General features: G+C 45.2%; 1 protein-coding gene across 1 annotated transcript in view; it reads right to left on the bottom strand.

Annotated features, from left to right (window-relative positions):
• Nucleotides 1–21,338, bottom strand: part of LOC147634561 (alpha-mannosidase At3g26720-like) — a 188,564-nt gene extending 167,226 nt beyond the window's left edge. Inside the window, exons 1-3 of the mRNA XM_086803267.1 lie at nucleotides 21,166–21,338; nucleotides 20,827–21,004; nucleotides 20,507–20,590 (exon numbers count right to left, since the gene is read on the bottom strand). Of these exons, the coding sequence (XP_086659393.1) occupies nucleotides 20,507–20,590; nucleotides 20,827–21,004; nucleotides 21,166–21,338 (435 nt within the window). The remainder of the gene's footprint in view (nucleotides 1–20,506; nucleotides 20,591–20,826; nucleotides 21,005–21,165) is intronic.
• Nucleotides 21,339–21,760: the final 422 nt, after the last annotated feature.

Raw genomic sequence — 21,760 nt, 5'->3', positions numbered from 1 at the left:
TAAGCACAGCCACCACAGAGATAACACACACACACATGCGTAGAGATGAGAGACGAGAATTTAGATGAATAGATTACATCCTCATAAATAGGAGGTGACGGTTGCATGCACCGTTTGGTGGCCGGTTGTGCTCGCCAGCAATGGTCGTCATGATTCTGCTCTTGACGGCCCTCCGTGCAACTTGACGACGTAGTCCTCAAGCTCGTGCACATTACAAGTTGCTTCCAGGCTGATCTTGGCCATGGGATACATGTGCATCATGGCCATCCTTTTTTTGATAATCTCGGCTGTCAATTTTGGGCGAATCCGGACCATTTTGGATACACGTACACCGGTAATCTCAGGCGCATCGTGGCCGTTCGTTGAAAACTCATCGGAGCTATTAGGTGCCGACGGCAGAGGGTTGAGCCAATGGCCATTGGTGCAGTCACAGGATCACTCATGAGCATTGAATCACCGGTCTGTCCAACAGAGGAAGGCGCATGCAGGAGCAGGTTGTAACGGCCCCATTGTTGCCTTGTCGGCTCCCATTTGGGAAGCCCCTGCTAGTTCACCTGGTGCACACAAGGCTGTAGAGCCTTCCATGATTTGATGGGCACCGTTTGCAGGTTTGTGCGGCTGAGGGAAACCATCGAAGAGGGCCAGTACAGCATCAGGTTTGAGCACAGCAGAGGCGGAGAGCTCATCACAGGCACAAGGATCGATGGCAATATCTGATACCATGTAGGGATTCAAGTGGGATTCAAGTATAGGCCCACTAGATTACATAGAAATGCCATATTCTAGGCAGACGTAAGGACAGCCACAGAGGTAACACACACAGATCCGTAGAGATGAGAGACAAGAAATTAGGCGAATAGAGACGCTGATAATAGGAGGCATGCACCGTGTGTGTTCACGCTACGTGTGTTCACATTCCAACATTGTCAACCAAGTTGTTACCAACAAGGGCTCTTGAGCAGCTACACGAACTCGGACAGTTCACGTCGGGAGATGGAGGTCCCCCCTATGCGTCCGCGCCTGACCCGCCATCGCCCCTCTGAGCAGCTACACGAACTCGGAGAGTTCTCATCGAGAGCTGGAGCTCCCCCCTGCGCGTCCGTGCCTTACCCACCATCGCCCTCCCCGCTACAGTGTGCTTCGCGCCTGCGCTCCTTGCCTTCGCCCGCCTGCCCCTTGGCCCTCCCCGCCTGTGCCCCTTGGCATTCTCCTTCGCCTCCCGCCCCCTAGGCCCGCCTAACCTCGTCTGCCTTACGCCTCCACCTTCCTCGCTCCCTCTTCGTCTTCGGCCGCCCGCTGTCCCCCCCCCGCCTCAACTCTGTCTTTGCTCCCCATTTCCGCCCCTAATAGCCATAGCTGCCCTCGCCTAGCCCAGCTATCCGCTACCCTTTTCCCCATCAGGTGCTTTTAGCTTCTGGGCTTTTTTTTTTTCTGGAAGACTCCGCATCTTCTTCTGGTCTTGAACCTAGGAGGGCCAGCGTCCCGTGCCTCTCCTTTTCAGAAGAACTTCTCACTTCAACTATCGCTTCTTTTGAGGCTTCTACCAAGATTGTGGATAGCTGCCCGGCACGCGGACAGTTCAGGGATCTGTTACAAGCAAGCCTTTTTGGCGCACCTGAAAAGATTACTGACATTCATCCGCTACTATCACGTTGAGTTCGATTCGCTTGCACCTTCAAACAGTGTCATGCAGCTGAGCCTTGTCGCACTGCAAGGCTACTATCACGTTGAGTTCGATTCGTCTGATATGGCCCAGGCCTTCTTAGCAAGGTGGTAGCACAGCTTTGACCCAGCATCCGATCCATTGTTGGCATCTCAGGCTTTCCTATGAGGGTCTGCTTTCCAGCTCTTGGAAAGGAATACCTTCCTCTCCTCCTAGTGATATGTGGTGCTATCCAGGTCTTCGGAAGGATCCTCCCAGTGATAGGCGATGCTATCCATTGACCGGTGTCTCAGGCTTTCCCATAACAATTTGTTTCCCATGACAATTTGCTTTCTAGGTCTTCGGAAGGAACACCTTCCTCCTAGTGATAGGTGGTGCGATCAGGAGAGTGATGAAATCCCTCCCACCACTGCTTCGGTTCTTGCTCGGACAGCTGGGATTCCGTCCCATTCGTATTTGCATTGCCTCTCAGGAGTCAATGCAGCATGTCATATTGACCCTATTTTGCCGAGAGTTGAGTACTTTGGCCTCCTAGGTCAATGTTGCATCTGCTGACCAATGAGATATCTCGTTGGAGCTTGTCCTAGGAGCCTCCAATGGCCCCCCTGCCCGGCCTCAGTTCAAATCTTCCTAGGGGAGTGGGGTTTGTATTTAGCCATTATGGTTGTTTTCTTGCTAAGTAATAGAAGGATCTTTTTCACAGGAAAAGAACAAGGGGTTCTCTTTTCAAGAAATCTAAGCATGTATTCTCATCTCTTGCCCATAGCTCCTTTGCTACCACTAACATTCTCTATAGAGATGGAGTTGCCCTCATATTGCGTTTGTTAACATTGAAGTGCCACTTCATCAGAAAAAAATTTTAAAAAAAGGATTATACAATTTTTTTCCCAAGAAAGTTATAGTTTTACCGACTCCCTTAATCCTTGTTTAATTGATGGATTTTCTTATGTTTTGGTTTGAAAATTCTTTTTTTAAAATAAAAAAGGTTGATTTAATGAGTTGTCCTTTTTTAAGAGGCATAAGTGGGTTTTTATTTGCGACACATCCAAGTTTGAATCTCGTATCATGATATGGAAGTGCTATTCTTGTGCCCTTTGTCCGTGGGGTTTATAAAAATTTTAAAAAGTCTCATTGTCGACCTAGCTCTTGGGTTGTCGAAGGTCGTCGGAAAAGAACAAGGCCAATAATGACATTAAGGGTGTTTACAGACTATGGACTTGCCCACGAAAAAGGTTGAGAGCTGTGGGAAAGCATCTTTTTGATAAACAATTGCTGGGCGACAATACCCTTTACAAACCGTGAGCATGCCTACAGAAAAGGAGTCTTGCGACGACTGAGAGCTGTGGGCAAGCTATTCCGCCCGGAACTAGAACGGTGGTTGCTGGGCTCCAGTCAACAAACACATCAGTGCTGAGGATGCATGGGTGTGATCACAATTTGTAAAGAAATGTCAAACAGGTGGGTGATTGTGGTGATCCGATTGGTTGGACAACTTTTTCGTGAGATTCTTCCCCTAACCCCATTACTTTTTTGAATGAGACAATAGCAAAGGGATAGATATGAGCAAGCCCTCGATATCTATCCTGATCCGATGTGTCACAAAGGACAAGCTAGGGAGCTTTGGATCTATCCACCAAGGCTCCCTTTGTGCTCCAACCGAGAGCAATATGATAATATTATATTATCATATTAGGTACAACATGAAAGCTCTCCTCACATAATATATGTGTACTAGTGGACTAATATATGTGTACCAGTGGACTAAGAGCCACGTCGTGCGGCGGGACAGCAAGGGTTGCAGAGGTTCATTGCTCCTGCTACACAAATGCCCAAAGGCAGTCTTGTGGGAATATCTCCCCTCCTCCACAAAATTCGAAGCCCTACAAACCATTGCAAAATGCCTACATATACGAATAAATAGGAGGGACAATGAATGATATATTGCACTTTGTATTGCATGCGAGACAATCGCTTTGAGTAGCCAATGGATTTTGAGGTGAATACTGTCGGGAGGCTAGGAAAAGAAGAAATGCCTCTATAGCTACCTACCCAGCAGCCTTGGAAGACACAACAAACATAAGGGGCACCACTAGCACAATGCTGGAGACAGAAATTTCTCAAAATACCACACAGAGATACCTCAAAAAAAAATCCTGTATTCCACAAGATAATGAAAACCCGCACACTTATCCACAAATAATGCAAAAAGAAGATCCCTTTTTCACAAATCAGCAAGCTCCACTCGGCTTCCTTCACTCCTTTCGGCCATGGCTCTCCTTTTACAGCACCTTCACAATCCAAAGCTTCTAAAAAGAAAAACTTTCAAACTCTCCACTTCGCTGCCAGCTTGCTGTCCTATATGTTCAGCAGTCCTCGCCTCTGCTCTCCTTGCTTCCCATCTCGAGGCTCTCTCTCTCTTTCTTCACCTTTGCTCTGCTCAACGACCCAAGAGACCTTTCTCTCTTTTCACAAGGCGGCTATATCCCTTCTCCTTGCTGTTGTACTCTAGCCAGGCTGTTTCTTTCCACAAGGCGGCTCCACGCTACGCTCCCCAGAGCCCTTGACGGCCACCGTTGTTGACGACTAGCCCTTGTACCCAAATGGCTATTTGCACTGCGCTCCCTTCACACCAGGCGGTTGCTTTCTCTGTCGTTGACCACACCAGCGCACCCAGCAGCTACCACACCAGCCGACACTTCACACTCGTCCCCTTGGCGACCACCACGCCTTCTCGCCAGCTCTGCAGAGTCACCTTTGAGCACCAGGCGGCTCCTATCCTTCTTTACGCTGTCTGCTGCAGCGCCTTTTCAAGGCCGACTCCCTTCTGGACGGCGACCAGTCCACTCTTCACGCCCGTCAGAGTCACCCTCTGCACTTGTCAGCAGCACCACCCGACTATCTCCACAAGGCTTTCCTCTGTCCCTTTTGCGCCTACAAGACCATTCCTACCTTCTACTCGGCGACCCGGGCTCTGGCGACCAACTTATCCACGTTGTCGTGGCTGCAAAATTCCCCCCGATGCTTCACACACACAAGGCGGCTAGCTTTTCTTTTTCTGCACCCTGACGACCCTCAGCAAACGATCTCTTTTCCACCAACGTCTCTCTTTTCTGTCTTCGCGCCTCACACCCAGCAGCAAAAAAACCTCTCCTTCTGGACCCCGGCGGTTTCATCTCTAGGCGGCCACCATCTCGCTTCTTCGCCAGCTTCTAGACGACGTGCTGGCAGCCACCGAGGCTTCCACATGGCCCACAAGTTGGCCACACTTAATGTATATATATATTTTAATTATTTTCCAAAGCCTCACTAATGGCTACCATCCCTCTCATTACCTTGCTTCCCAACCTGAGGCTCTCTCTACATAACCAGCATATCTACATTTATTTCCACCAGAGGCTCATCAAAACCCTATCATTGACATCCTCATGCCCTTCCACCTCTTATTTACACACATCCAAGACACCTTCTTAACAAATAAAAAGCTCATACAATAAAAACTTCAAGTCTCCAGTAGCTGCTCCAAAGAAAAATGCATGCACTAACTCACTCCAAAGCCATTCAGTCTGTACATTTGCCAGGGCATTCAGGGCAAAGTTTTATTGCACACCATGCATCCCATATGTACACGGACTCAAAACACCTTTACAGAATTTTGCCTGACATACTTTGCCCAACCCCCAACCTGCTGAATCATTCATGATTAGCAGTAAAAAGCATTTCAAGACCTAAATCCATATCTAAAAACTGCCCTTCATTGGAAATCGCATCTTCAAACACTGCATCCTGTACAATCACCATCAAACGTGCATAATACTTCTTCAGCCTGTATCCATTTACCTTGGAAGCATGTAAAGTTCCATCTACATCTGCCAATTTGATAGGTACCATTTGCAAATCTTTGCATCACCAAGAAAGGTCCCTCCCACTTAATTTGAAACTTCTTATGAAAGGAATTATCCAGCCTGCTATTATAACGTAATACCAAGTCATTCTTCATAATTCCTTTGCTTTTAATTTTCTTGTTGATCTTCGCCAACGTCCTTACCTGCATATCTTCATAATGCTTCAAAGCATTATCCCTGTTCAACTGTGCTTCTTGTAAATATAACAGACGTTCTTTAAGGGCATCTTTAGGCTCTTCCAAAAGCTTTTCCAACATTTTAACAGCTGGTATCTCCACCTCAATAGGCAATAAGGCTTCCTTCCCATAAACAAGATGAAATGGAGTGAAACCCGTACCAATCTTAATTGCTGTCCTATATGCCCACAAGGCAGCAGTCAACTCCAGATCCCAATTCTTGCTTTGTTGTTCTGTCATCTTAGATAAAATCTTGATCAATTCACCATTGAAACGCTCATTTAGGCCATTACATTGTGGATAGTAAGGTGTGGTAAAACTGCGACGACTGATTTTCATCTTTGTACACAAATAGTCCATAAGCTCTGCTCTGAAACCTGGACCCTGATCAGAAAGCAATTCCAATGGCACACCAAATATCCTGATATACAAACTTTGCTACTTCCTTAGCAGTAATTTGTTTCACTGCCTTTGCTTCCGCCCATCTAGAAAGGTAATCAACTGCAGTCAAGATGTAGCACTTCCCTCGGCTGGTAATAGGCAATGGTCCCACAGCATCAATTCCCCATTTTTCAAAAACATCATAAGCAAGAATTGTCTTCCTCATTTCAGGCCTTAATATCCGTCTACTATGAGCTTGGCATTGTTTGCATGACCTGCACCAATGATTAACCTCCTTATGTACACTTGGCCATACATAACCTTCCTGCAATACCTTATGCAAAGTAATCTTTGAGGCAAAAAGTCCACCGCATGCTCCTTCATGGTTTTCCTTAAGAATTTTGTAGATTTCTTCCTTCCAAGGTACCAGTCGCATTATCAAGTCAATTCCCTTCAAATACAAAGCATCACCAACCATCACATACCTTGCAGCTTTCCTGATGAAACCATATTTTTTTGATTTGTCAATACCATTAGGAATCATCCCTGTTAACAAGAACTCCTCAATATCCTGTAAATTCTCCCTGCCACAATAAAATGATGCATGAGCTTTAAGAACAAAAACTTCACCAATCATTCCCTGGGCTACTTCATGAGCCTCCTCATTATGGCCTCGATCCACATGCTTAAGACTCCAAGCTTCAAACTCCTTCAACAAACCTTTAATCTTGAAACACATCTCTTTGAGTGACATATTCTTTGACTTCCAAACTCCCAATACCTGTTTTACTACAAGCAATGCATCTCCTCGAATGTGAATCCTGTGTACACCATGCTTCAAACATATTTGCAATCCAACTTCCAAAGTCAGATACTCCGCTTCATTGTTGCTATGTGCATCCACCTTAACACCCTTCTTAAAAACAAGGCAACCCTGTGGATCATACAGCACCAAACCTCCTGAGGCTGCATCATGGCTTTTCTTGTAGGAACCATCAAAATATAATAAGTGTGCATTCACCAATTCAGCCGCATCCTCAAGTGGCTTCTTGATGGTCTCCTCCTTAATAAGAAGAGGACTCTCCCTATATGTCAATAGATCAGCTAAGGTAGCCCTGGTACTCTCTTCCACCAAGAATGAGAAAGTAAACTCCTGCAACTCAATCACCCACTTCATCATAGCCTTAGATAAATTTGTGTCATTTATCAACTGAGGCAAAAAAGTGTAGCTCGTCAAAAACACAAAGGGACGAGGCAACAAGTAGTGGCGGAACCGCCTACATGCATACATCACACTAACCATAACAAGTTCCACCTCTGATAACAACCTTTCTCTAGCAAGTTTTACTCTGCTAGCACAGTAGACTGGTTGCATATAATGTGATTCTCTCCCCTTCTGTAACAACATAGCTCCAATAGCATCTTCACCTACAAAAGGGTTGACATAAAATACCTGTTCCCAGTTAGGCGCCTGCATTGTAGGAATAGCTCCCAACACCTCTTTCACTTTTTGGAAAACTACCTCACACTCCTCCGACCAATGTAAAGGATCATGTTTTGCTGCTTGCCGCAAAGGATATAACAACTGTGAAGATAGAGAGATGAATCGAGCCATATACTTCACCTTTTGCGCAAAAGTAGTCAGTTGCCTTGTATTCATTGGTGTAGGAAGAAGAAGAAGAGACTTGACTTTATTAGGATCTGGATCAATACCATTCTCTGAAACAACATGGCCCAAGGGCTTCACCCTCGGTTGAGCCAAAAAACACTTTTTTGGATTTAATTGACCACCACACTCATCATAACGCTGAAAAACTGTAGCCAGCCTATCACAATGCTCTTGCCTGGAGCTGTATATACAAAAATCATCAATAAAATCCTTCACAAACTTGTTCAAAAAAGGAGATAATACCCAATTTGCCCTTTTCTGATAGTAGGCTGGCCCATTCATCAATCCAAAAGGAAGAACTTTGTAGCAGAAACACCCCACGGTGTAATGAAAGTCGTCTTGCGCTGATCTTCTTCTGCAATCTTTAACTGGAAATAACCTGAAAACCCATCACAAACGCTATACCTTTCATATCCAGCTATAGTATCCAAGATCTCATCCAAAAAAGGTAGGGGGTAAGAATCCTTCTTTGTAGCAGCATTCAAAGGCTTAAAATCCACACATATACGCCACCTGCCATCCTTCTTTCGACTTACCACTGTAGGACTTACCCACTCAGCTGTATCCACTTGTGTAATGAAACCTGCACTCAACAGCTTATCAACTTCCTCTCTCAGGGCTTGCATTTGTTCTCGTCCCATCCTGCGAAGCTTCTGCCTAACTGTTTTTACACCTTCTTTCAATTCAATCCTCAAGTCTGGCCCTTTAAATCCTCAAATCTCCCTATAAGAGGTGATGAACAATTCTGGAAAATGAGACAGCATATTAACATATCTAACCTTTTCTCCACTCGAGAGATCCGGACTCAGCATTCCTTCAATCAGCTCCTGCTTCTTCTTCACTTCTATCTTTGGCTGCAGTAATTCCTCGATCACTTCATACGACCCCAAGGTATCTTCTCCCTCAGCACCCACTTCATGCACTTCTTTATGTTCATTACCTTGTTGCTCTGATATTAGGAAAGCCACATCTGCCTCTTCTTCACTAGAAGCAGTAGTCGATGAATCCATCTCCGATTCAGAAGTACTGGTGGTAGTTTCCTCTTCACTCGAATCCTGTGGCCTCTCCCACACATCATTCAAAGATCTCCTACTATGCATCTCAAAAGATTTTTTATTACCCCGCTTATTATGCAAAGAAATGGTCCCATACCTCCAGTCTTGTACTGCACCCACCACTCGCAACCAGGGTCGTCCAAGAATAATTGGAAAAGCACCAAGACCCGCAGGCATCACATGAAAATCTACAGTAGCTTTGACATTAAAAGCTTCAATTTCCAACTCCTTTACCATACCAAGACATTTTACCTTTTGATGATTAGCCATCCTGATTCGAAAACCAGAAACCCCAGACACCCTCAAGCCTGACTGCTCCACACATGACTGGGTAATCACACAGATTTGAGCTCCTCCATCTAGTCAAATTTCAGCCTCTTGTGCCACCCATTGGTGTTGAAACACAGCCTCATGATGCATTACCACAGGCTGAAATTGATAATCAGCCGGTTAACCTTGAGCCAGAAGAGGTAGGACATGATATTGATGCTCCGAATGAGGATGGACAGCCACCTGCATTGGCTGAAAATGATTTTCAGCAACATGAACAAGCTGAAAATGAGTTGCCTCTCGATGTGGAACCATTGCCTGAGAATGTAGATCATTGGGTACGCAGGTCCACTCGTTTGAGAAGGCAACCGCAACGTTTTGATCCCTCTTTGCATCATATAATGTTGTCAGATGAGGGTGAGCCTCTTACTTACAAGGAGGCAAAGTCATGTGAGTTGAGTAGCAAGTGGGAGCTTGCAATGCAAGAAGAAATGAAATCTTTGCATGCAAATGATACTTGGGATCTTGTACCATTGCCCAAAGGGAGAAAGGCTCTTCCTAACAAATGGGTGTACAAAGTCAAGTGTGTTGATGGAAAACCCAAGTACAAGGTTGCCAAAGGATATGCACAGAAGGAAGGGATTGATTTTCAAGAAATCTTTTCCCCTGTTGTGAAGCTTACCACATTGCGTGTCCTTTTTGCTCTCGCTGCAATACTTGATTTGGAATTGAATCAAATGGATGTGAAGACAGCTTTTCTTCATGGTGACATTGAAGAGGACATCTACATGAAGCAACCTGAGGGTTTTGTTGTTCCTGGAAGAGAGGAATTGGTATGCAAGCTGAAAAGAGCACTGTATGGTTTGAGACAGTCATCACGGCAGTGGTATAAGAAGTTTGACACTTTTATGCTGTCTCAAGGCTTTAAACGCAGCCATGCAGATCATTGTTTGTATACAAAAAAGGATGAGGATGGAAGTCCTATTATCCTTGTTCTTTATGTGGATGATATGTTGATTGCTGGGAAACATAAGACCAGTCTTGATGCTCTCAAACGCAAGCTGAATTCAGCTTTTGCTATGAAGGATTTAGGTGATGCAGAGCATATTTTGGGCATGCGTGTTAAAAGAGATAGAAAGCTAAAATTGCTGTTTTTATCTCAAGAGAAGTACATTGCTAAAGTACTTGACAGGTTTAATATGGCTGATGTTAAGCCTCTTGGAGTACCTTTACCTCCATACACTAAGCTTAGCAAAGCAGATTGCCCGAAGGATGATATGGCAGTGAAAGCTATGAAGGGAATCCCTTATGCATCAGCTTGTGGTTCCCTCATGTATGCCATGGTTGCTACTCGTCCTGACATTGCTCATGCAGTGGGAGTTGTCAGTAGATACATGTCGAATCCTGGCAAAGCACATTGGGAAGCTGTCAAATGCATTTTGAGATACTTGTTAGGTACACAATCAAAGTGTATCTCTTATGGCAAAAGTGACCTAAAGTTGCAGGGATATTGTGATGCAGACATGGCAGGTGACTTGGACACCAGGAAATCTACCAGTGGCTATGTCTTTACTATTGCTGGTGGTGCAGTCTCTTGGTGTTCTAGGTTGCAGAAAATTGTGGCATTGAGTACTACTGAAGCTGAATATATTTCAGCTACTGAAGCTTCAAAAGAAGCCATATGGCTGGGCAGACTTGCAAAGGAGCTTGGCATGCTTGTGAGTACTCCAGTCTTGGGATGTGATAGCCAGAGTCCTGTCTATTTGGCCAAGAATGCCATGTTTCATGCTCGTACCAAGCACATTGATGTGCGGTACCACTTCATACGACAGGTATTGGAGGATGGTCTAGTCACCTTGACTAAGATCAACACACAGGATAACCCTGCAGATGTTCTCACCAAGAGTCTTGCTAAGGCTCAACATGAGCATTGCATACAGATGGTGGGAGTTGGATAGCTTAAAGGCATCATTTATGCCTTTAAGTGGGAGGTTGTTGGATTAAAGCCCTAAATGACCCCTCAATGTGTATATTGTACATGTATTTTAAAGGCTTAGAACATTTAAAGCCTTGGCCATGTTCACATTGGACATGACCACATTATTTTTAAAGTCACTTGAATAAAAGGCCAACATTACAAATCGTATGGCTATTTCCCCCAACCTACGAATTGCTCTCCTCTCTCAATTTTCGATAGCTCACGCCCCTCCTTTTCTCTGCTCACGCCTGTGTTCTATTGCCCCAACCTTGCACGCCTAGTCTTGGTCTACCACCTGGTGCCTTCTTCTCTCCACAACATCTCTTTCTTCACCTTTGCTCTGCTCAACGACCCAAGAGACCTTTCTCTCTTTTCACAAGGCGGCTATATCCCTTCTCCTTGCTGCTGTACTCCAGCCAGGCTGTTTTTTTCCACAAGGCGGCTCCACGCTACGCTCCCCAGAGCCCTTGACGGCCACCGTTGCTGACGACTAGCCCTTGTACCCAAATGGCTATTTGCACTGCGCTCCCTTCACACCAGGCGGCTGCTTTCTCTGTCGCTGACCACACCGGCGCACCCAGCAGCTACCACACCAGCCGACACTTCACACTCGTCCCCTTGGCGACCACCACGCCTTCTCGCCAGCTCTGCAGAGTCACCTTTGAGCACCAGGCGGCTCCTATCCTTCTTTACGCTGTCTGCTGCAGCACCTTTTCAAGGCCGACTCCCTTCTGGACGACGACCAGTCCACTCTTCACGCCCGTCAGAGTCACCCTCTGCACTTATCAGCAGCACCACCCGACTATCTCCACAAGGCTTTCCTCTGTCCCTTTTGCACCTACAAGACCATTCCTACCTTCTACTCGGCGACCCGGGCTCTGGCGACCAACTTCTCCACCCTGTCGTGGCTGCAGAATTCCCCCCGATGCTTCACACACACAAGGCGGCTAGCTTTTCTTTTTCTGCACCCTGACGGCCCTCAGCAAACGATCTCTTTTCCACCAGCGTCCCTCACGAGGCGGTCACCTTCTCTTTTCTGTCTTCGCGCCCCACACCCAGCAGCAAAAAAACCTCTCCTTCTGGACCCCGGCGGCAGTTTCATCTCTAGGCGGCCACCTTCTCGCTTCTTCGCCAGCTTCTAGACGACGTGCTGGCAGCCACCGAGGTTTCCACATGGCCCACAAGTTGGCCACACTTAATGTATATATATATTTTAATTATTTTCCAAAGCCTCACTAATGGCTACCATCCCTCTCATTACCTTGCTTCCCAACCTGAGGCTCTCTCTACATAACCAGCATATCTACATTTATTTCCACCAGAGGCTCATCAAAACCCTATCATTGACATCCTCATGCCCTTCCACCTCTTATTTACACACATCCAAGACACCTTCTTGACAAATAAAAAGCTCATACAATAAAAACTTCAAGTCTCCAGCAGCTGCTCCAAAGAAAAATGCATGCACTAACTCACTCCAAAGCCATTCAGTCTGTACATTTGCCAGGGCATTCAGGGCAAAGTTTTATTGCACACCATGCATCCCATATGTACACGGACTCAAAACACCTTTACATAATTTTGCCTGACATACTTTGCCCAACCCCCAGCCTGCTGAATCATTCATGATCAGCAGTAAAAAGCATATCAAGACCTAAATCCATATCTAAAAACTACCCTTCATTGGAAATCGCATCTTCAAACACTGCATCCTGTACAATCACCATCAAACGTGCATAATACTTCTTCAGCCTGTATCCATTTACCCTGGAAGCATGTAAAGTTCCATCTAAATCTGCCAATTGATAGGTACCATTTGCAAATCTTTGCATCACCAAGAAAGGTCCCTCCCACTTAATTTGAAACTTCTTATGAAAGGAATTATCCAGCCTGCTATTATAACGTAATACCAAGTCATCCTTCATAATTCCTTTGCTTTTAATTTTCTTGTTGATCTTCGCCAACGTCCTTGCCTGCATATCTTCATAATGCTTCAAAGCATTATCCCTGTTCAGCTGTGCTTCTTGTAAATATAACAGCCGTTCTTTAAGGGCATCTTTAGGCTCTTCCAAAAGCTTTTCCAACATTTTAACAGCTGGTATCTCCACCTCAATAGGCAATAAGGCTTCCTTCCCATAAACAAGATGAAATGGAGTGAAACCCGTACCAATCTTAATTGTTGTCCTGTATGCCCACAAGGCAGCAGGCAACTCCAGATCCCAATTCTTGCTTTGTTGTTCTGTCATCTTAGATAAAATCTTGATCAATTCACCATTGAAACGCTCATTTAGGCCATTACACTGTGGATAGTAAGGTGTGGTAAAACTGCGACGACTGATTTTCATCTTTGTACACAAATAGTCCATAAGCTCTGCTCTGAAACCTGGACCCTGATCAGAAAGCAATTCCAATGGCACACCAAATATCCTGATATACAAACTTTGCTACTTCCTTAGCAGTAATTTGTTTCACTGCCTTTGCTTCCGCCCATCTAGAAAGGTAATCAACTGCAGTCAAGATGTAGCACTTCCCTCGGCTGGTAATAGGCAATGGTCCCACAGCATCAATTCCCCATTTTTCAAAAACATCATAAGCAAGAATTGTCTTCCTCATTTCAGGCCTTAATATCCGTCTACTATGAGCTTGGCATTGTTTGCATGACTTGCACCAATGATTAACCTCCTTATGTACACTTGGCCATACATAACCTTCCTGCAATACCTTATGCAAAGTAATCTTTGAGGCAAAATGTCCACCGCATGCTCCTTCATGGTTTTCCTTAAGAATTTTGTAGATTTCTTCCTTCCAAGGTACCCGTCGCATTATCAAGTCAATTCCCTTCAAATACAAAGCATCACCAACCATCACATACCTTGTAGCTTTCCTGATGAAACCATATTTTTTTGATTTGTCAATACCATTAGGAATCATCCCTGTTAACAAGAACTCCTCAATATCCTGTAAATTCTCCCTGCCACAATAAAATGATGCATGAGCTTTAAGAACAAAAACTTCACCAATCATTCCCTGGGCTACTTCATGAGCCTCCTCATTATGGCCTCGATCCACATGCTTAAGACTCCAAGCTTCAAACTCCTTCAACAAACCTTTAATCTTGAAACACATCTCTTTGAGTGACATATTCTTTGACTTCCAAACTCCCAATACCTGTTTTACTACAAGCAATGCATCTCCTCGAATGCGAATCCTGTGTACACCATGCTTCAAACATATTTGCAATCCAACTTCCAAAGTCAGATACTCCGCTTCATTGTTGCTATGTGCATCCACCTTAACACCCTTCTTAAAAACAAGGCAACCCTGTGGATCATACAACACCAGACCTCCTGAGGCTGCATCATGGCTTTTCCTGTAGGAACCATCAAAATATAATAAGTGTGCATTCACCAATTCAGCCGCATCCTCAACTGGCTTCTTGATGGTCTCCTCCTTAATAAGAAGAGGACTCTCCCTATATGTCAATAGATCAGCTAAGGTAGCCCTGGTACTCTCTTCCACCAAGAATGAGAAAGTAAACTCCTGCAACTCAATCACCCACTTCATCATAGCCTTAGATAAATTTGTGCCATTTATCGACTGAGGCAAAAAAGTGTAGCTCGTCAAAAACACAAAGGGGCGAGGCAACAAGTAGTGGCGGAACCGCCTACATGCATACATCACACTAACCATAACAAGTTCCACCTCTGATAACAACCTTTCTCTAGCAAGTTTTACTCTGCTAGCACAGTAGACTGGTTGCATATAATGTGATTCTCTCCCCTTCTGTAACAACATAGCTCCAATAGCATCTTCACCTACAAAAGGGTTGACATAAAATACCTGTTCCCAGTTAGGCGCCTGCATTGTAGGAATAGCTCCCAACACCTCTTTCACTTTTTGGAAAACTACCTCACACTCCTCCGACCAATGTAAAGGATCATGTTTTGCTGCTTGCTGCAAAGGATATAACAACTGTGAAGATAGAGAGATGAATCGAGCCATATACTTCACCTTTTGCGCAAAAGTAGTCAGTTGCCTTGTATTCATTGGTGTAGGAAGAAGAAGAAGAGACTTGACTTTATTAGGATCTGGATCAATACCATTCTCTGAAACAACATGGCCCAAGGGCTTCACCCTCGGTTGAGCCAAAAAACACCTTTTTGGATTTAATTGACCACCACACTCATCATAACGCTGAAAAACTGTAGCCAGCCTATCACAATGCTCTTGCCTGGAGCTGTATATACAAAAATCATCAATAAAATCCTTCACAAACTTGTTCAAAAAAGGAGATAATACCCAATTTGCCCTTTTCTGATAGTAGGCTGGCCCATTCATCAATCCAAAAGGAAGAACTTTGTAGCAGAAACACCCCACGGTGTAATGAAAGTCGTCTTGCGCTGATCTTCTTCTGCAATCTTTAACTGGAAATAACCTGAAAACCCATCACAAACGCTATACCTTTCATATCCAGCTATAGTATCCAAGATCTCATCCAAAAAAGGTAGGGGGTAAGAATCCTTCTTTGTAGCAGCATTCAAAGGCTTAAAATCCACACATATACGCCACCTGCCATCCTTCTTTCGACTTACCACTGTAGGACTTACCCACTCAGCTGTATCCACTTGTGTAATGAAACCTGCACTCAACAGCTTATCAACTTCCTCTCTCAGGGCTTGCATTTGTTCTCGTCCCATCCTGCGAAGCTTCTGCCTAACTGTTTTTACACCTTCTTTTAATTCAATCCTCAAGTCTGGCCCTTTAAATCCTCAAATCTCCCTATAAGAGGTGATGAACAATTCTGGAAAATGAGACAGCATATTAACATATCTAACCTTTTCTCCACTCGAGAGATCCGGACTCAGCATTCCTTCAATCAGCTCCTGCTTCTTCTTCACTTCTATCTTTGGCTGCAGTAATTCCTCGATCACTTCATACGACCCCAAGGTATCTTCTCCCTCAGCACCCACTTCATGCACTTCTTTATGTTCATTACCTTGTTGCTCTGATATTAGGAAAGCCACATCTGCCTCTTCTTCACTAGAAGCAGTAGTCGATGAATCCATCTCCGATTCAGAAGTACTGGTGGTAGTTTCCTCTTCACTCGAATCCTGTGGCCTCTCCCACACATCATTCAAAGATCTCCTACTATGCATCTCAAAAGATTTTTTATTACCCCGCTTATTATGCAAAGAAATGGTCCCATACCTCCAGTCTTGTACTGCACCCACCACTCGCAATCAGGGTCGTCCAAGAATAATTGGAAAAGCACCAAGACCCGCAGGCATCACATGAAAATCTACAATAGCTTTGACATTAAAAGCTTCAATTTCCAACTCCTTTACCATACCAAGACATTTTACCTTTTGATGATTAGCCATCCTGATTCGAAAACCAGAAACCCCAGACACCCTCAAGCCTGACTGCTCCACACATGACTGGGTAATCACACAGATTTGAGCTCCTACATCTATATAGGCCTGACCAAGGTTCCTACCTTTACTCCACACCTCCACAATAGGGCAAATATCTGGAAGCTCTTCTAAAGATAGTACTTTGACTGACCTCTTCTCTGACTCCTTTTCCATTGGATTCACAAGTCCCTTCCATTGCCTTCTCAATTTTGGCACCATCTCCACTAACTACCCAAAGGTGATGTTGGCCTTCGTGTTCACCAAATCAGATTTCAAGTCATAGCTGGTTTGCCCATCCCCCAATGGGAAGTCTGACACCTGGAACCTTCTACGAGGCTTCCGTTTCCTTTTGGCTTTCACATCTTCTCCTTCCTGCTGCTTCCCCTTCTTACGGCTGGGTCCAGCCACCCCTTTTCCTTCTCTTTCATCCGTTGTGCGCTTGCCAACGGGCATCACATCCCCTTCTTCTCTCACCTGAACATTCTCCGGAGTAACAACATTCACGACCTTTGCCTTCCCCTTCTCCTCAGCTGTGATTCCACTGGGACCTGCTTGATCCCTAATATTAATACCATAATCATTTGACCTGTCAGGTAACTGTGAAGGTAGTGGATACATATCACCACCCATTCGCTGAGGCTTATCACAATCTGTACTTAGATGACCAAGCTCACCACAGTTCCAGCATGTAGGGATGAAACGACGGCCCCTACCACGACCACGTCCATACCGTGCTTGTCCATCTCCCCCTTCATGATTATTGTCTCTGCCTCTACCACGTCCACCACCTGTACTTTCCATTAAATTTAAGCTCAAATTCTTCATAAGATCAACCATCTGTTTCATATCCTATCGCAATCCCTCATCAGAACTTACCGGAACCATAGGTACTCCTTGACTAGCTTGTGGTACCATCTGCATAGTCTGGGCTTCAGTGGGCTTCATCCTCTCAATCACGGCATTCATGGGTGTAGCCTCCACTCTACGAATCTCCGGCTGTGCTACAACTGGAATCATCCCCAGCTGATTCATCCGTTGCAACTTCCAATCCTTTGATTTGGCAATTTCCACCGCATCCTCATAAGACCTGGGCTTCTTCAATTCCACCTTCCAGCGAATACTCCTCTTAAGCCCGGCTACAAACTTGTTTTTCTTCATCATGTCAGGAGGTACCTCGTCTTCCCCTAAAGCCCTGCATAAGGTCTCCCACAGCAAAGAGAATTTCTTCACATAATCATCAATTGATTCCAACTCACCTTGTGTCAGAGCTTGCACCTCATGCCAAACCTTGTCGGGGTCTTCTATCTTCTTGAACCTGTTGCTAAGTGTTGTCTTTAATCCATTTTCCGTCATATCGGCACGTGGAACAGCAACCCTCAATGACTCCTCATAAGCTCTGTACCAGGTCCTTGCATCCCCTTTCAAGCAGATGCTCAGTAGCCGCAACACCTGTACCGACTCATTGATGTGGTTGCTTATGCATGCAACCTCCATCCTTTCCAGAAAATCTGCCACATCCTCATTAGGACCACCATAAAACTCTGGATAAGACATCATTTTAATCTCCAAACTTCACCTCAAATCCCAAGAAAACACCTTCCCTGAAACCCTCAACTCCTAGGGCATACACCCTTGTAAACTGAAGAAAATACTAGAGCTATCCTCAATGGGGGCACCAGAAAACTGTCGGGAGGCTGGAAAAAGAAGAAATGCCTCTATAGCTACCTACCCAGCAGCCTTGGAAGACACAACAAACATAAGGGGCACCACCAGCACAATGCTGGAGACAGAAATTTCTCAAAATACCACACAGAGATACCTCAAAAAAAACCCTGTATTCCACAAGATAATGAAAACCCGCACACTTATCCACAAATAATGCAAAAAGAAGATCCCTTTTTCACAAATCAGCTGGCTCCACTCGGCTTCCTTCACTCCTTTCGGCCATGGCTCTCCTTTTACAGCACCTTCACAATCCAAAGCTTCTGAAAAGAAAAACTTTCAAACTCTCCACTTCGCTGCCAGCTTGCTGTCCTGTATGTTCAGCAGCCCTCGCCTCTGCTCTCCTTGCTTCCCATCCCGAGGCTCTCTCTCTCTTTCTTCACCTTTGCTCTGCTCAACGACCCAAGAGACCTTTCTCTCTTTTCACAAGGCGGCTATATCCCTTCTCCTTGCTGCTGTACTCCAGCTAGGCTGTTTTTTTCCACAAGGCGGCTCCACGCTACGCTGCCCAGAGCCCTTGACGGCCACCATTGCTGACGACTAGCCCTTGTACCCAAATGGCTATTTGCACTGCGCTCCCTTCACACCAGGCGGCTGCTTTCTCTGTCGCTGACCACACCGGTGCACCCAGCAGCAACCACACCAGCCGACACTTCACACTCGTCCCCTTGGCGACCACCACGCCTTCTCGCCAGCTCTGCAGAGTCACCTTTGAGCACCAAGCGGCTCCTATCCTTCTTTACGCTGTCTGCTGCAGCGCCTTTTCAAGGCCGACTCCCTTCTGGACGGCGACCAGTCCACTCTTCACGCCCGTCAGAGTCACCCTCTGCACTTGTCAGCAGCACCACCCGACTATCTCCACAAGGCTTTCCTCTGTCCCTTTTGCACCTACAAGACCATTCCTACCTTCTACTCGGCGACCCGGGCTCTGGCGACCAACTTCTCCACGCTGTCGTGGCTGCAAAATTCCCCCCGATGCTTCACACACACAAGGCGGCTAGCTTTTCTTTTTCTGCACCCTGACGACCCTCAGCAAACGATCTCTTTTCCACCAGCGTCCCTCACGAGGCGGTCACCTTCTCTTTTCTGTCTTCGCGCCTCACACCCAGCAGCAAAAAAACCTCTCCTTCTGGACCCCGGCAGTTTCATCTCTAGGCGGCCACCTTCTCGCTTCTTCGCCAGCTTCTAGACGACGTGCTGGTGGCAGCCACCGAGGCTTCCACATGGCCCATAAGTTGGCCACACTTAATGTATATATATATTTTAATTATTTTCCAAAGCCTCACTAATGGCTACCATCCCTCTCATTACCTTGCTTCCGAACCTGAGGCTCTCTCTACATAACCAGCATATCTACATTTATTTTCACCAGAGGCTCATCCCTATCATTGACATCGTCATGCCCTTCCACCTCTTATTTACACACATCCAAGACACCTTCTTGACAAATAAAAAGCTCATACAATAAAAACTTCAAGTCTCCAACAGCTGCTCCAAAGAAAAATGCATGGACTAACTCACTCCAAAGCCATTCAGTCTGTACATTTGCCAGGGCATTCAGGGCAAAGTTTTATTGCACACCATGCATCCCATATGTACACGGACTCACAACACCTTTACAGAATTTTGCCTGACAAATACCTCTATGCCAGTCACATGGGACACATGAGAAAACAAAAGACCTTCCTCTTCTCCTATTTTGGATAAACAAAAGACCTTCTTCTTCTCCTTTTTTTTAATAGACCTCCTCCGTCGTCGTGGGGCGTGGCTCTAAGTAACAACAGGTGTTGTAGCTAGTTAGTTGCCTTGGACGAAGAAGTCTCTCTTCTACACGGGGCGTGGCGTTTACCGCATCCAAGGATGATTTTTGACGGCCTTCAGAATGACACAGGTTAAATATAAATATAGTGCCTGTATTTTCAAATTAGAGGGTGTATGTTTACCTTATTTTTTGATGCAAAATTAAGGTGATTAAGAACTTGATTGATGCAAAATTAAGGTGGTTAAGAACTTGATTGATGCTAAGTGGGGAGTTAGCGAGTAGCCAATTAAGGTGACTGATCAGCTGTTAAGGTCCTAATTGATGCTAGTTAGGGTGGCTAACCAACCTTTAGTTTAGCTTACTCTCTGCAGTAGCAAGTTACAAGCTTCCGCCTTCCCTACCTTAGTGTATGTTAATATAACGGTAGAATCTGTTACCTGCTCAACGTAAATGAACTTCCCGCTTCCGCCTACCTTACCTTAGTGTAAATTGATATAAAGTTAGAATTAATTACCTGCTCAACATAAATGAACTTCCTGTTGGGATTATCCTGTAGTGCAGTTATCACATTGTCCAATATCAAGTTCACAGCTGCATTCTAGATTAATCAAACCAAAACATAAGGTTAAAGCAGAACCACACTCTAATTAAAATCAAAAAGTTCAATTGCTGCCCATAACTTAATGAAATAAGTGCTGCCCAGAGTTAGTGAAATGTGTTAAGTATTGCTACCCTATTGAAATAATTGGAAAGATTAATTAAAATGATATTGAAATAATGGATTGTGCTAATTTCTGCACAATGCATTGTGTTAATTGTTCCTAGATAGAAGACCTGGATGGAATTGTTGGAGCCAGTGTAGTATTGATCCACAGTCTTGAGCCAGCCCACATCATCGTGGGTGTGGGGGACCAAGTGGACGTTGAGCTTGTCTGAAACTGGCCCGGACGAGGTGTTGTAGACCAAGGGCAAAGGCAAAGCTACAGCCACAGATGATGATAGGAAAGAGATACTGAGCAACAAGAAGCGAGTTAAAGGAGAGACACCACAAGGGCAAGGAGCCATAGCAGACACACACACACACACACACACACACACACAGAGAATGCTATACAAGAGAAGTGTAGATGATGAACTTCTTGTTGTACAGTAATTGTGGGCACTCCGCCATACCTTAGATGGTCCCTAGCTCCTCCAAAGACTACTTCTACTACATCACAATCGCCAGCAGCTATTCCTGAAGGCTGGAGACATTGAAATTTACACACCTTTGAGTCCCACCAAAGCACATGAATATGGACACCACCTGAGGCTATTTTATTTTGGATAGATGTTTTCACACACATGCCCATACACCAAAGCACATGACAATGGACACCCCTTGAGGCTAATTAAAAGCAGTACTTTTGTTTTGGATAGATGTTTACACACCCAAGGGTGCCTACTTTTGTTTTGGATAGATGTTTTCACACACATGCCCATCCATGCACCCATTATTGGGCCCTTCCCCTACGCTTTGAGATGTTACACCCAGTTCTTCCAACAAGCAGGGATCGAACTTGAGACCTCTAACCTCAGACCCCAAGCCCCTCACCACTAAGCTACACAATGGGCGACAAAGTAGTACTTCTTACTACTACTCACCCCACTATTCATATTACAATCACATATCACATGCTGTAAGTCCCACCCAATGAGCTTAACAGGGTTCATTTCTTGTAAAGGAACACCGCACCTATCCAAAGGGTTCCTTCCTTGCATTCTAGAT

Source organism: Cibotium barometz, chromosome 10, assembly GCF_041138505.1.
Source record: "Cibotium barometz isolate CiBa-2024 chromosome 10, ASM4113850v1, whole genome shotgun sequence".
Classification (NCBI taxonomy): domain Eukaryota; kingdom Viridiplantae; phylum Streptophyta; class Polypodiopsida; order Cyatheales; family Cibotiaceae; genus Cibotium; species Cibotium barometz.
The sequence above is the reverse complement of the archived record's forward strand: the minus strand, read 5'-3'. Positions and strand labels throughout refer to the sequence as shown.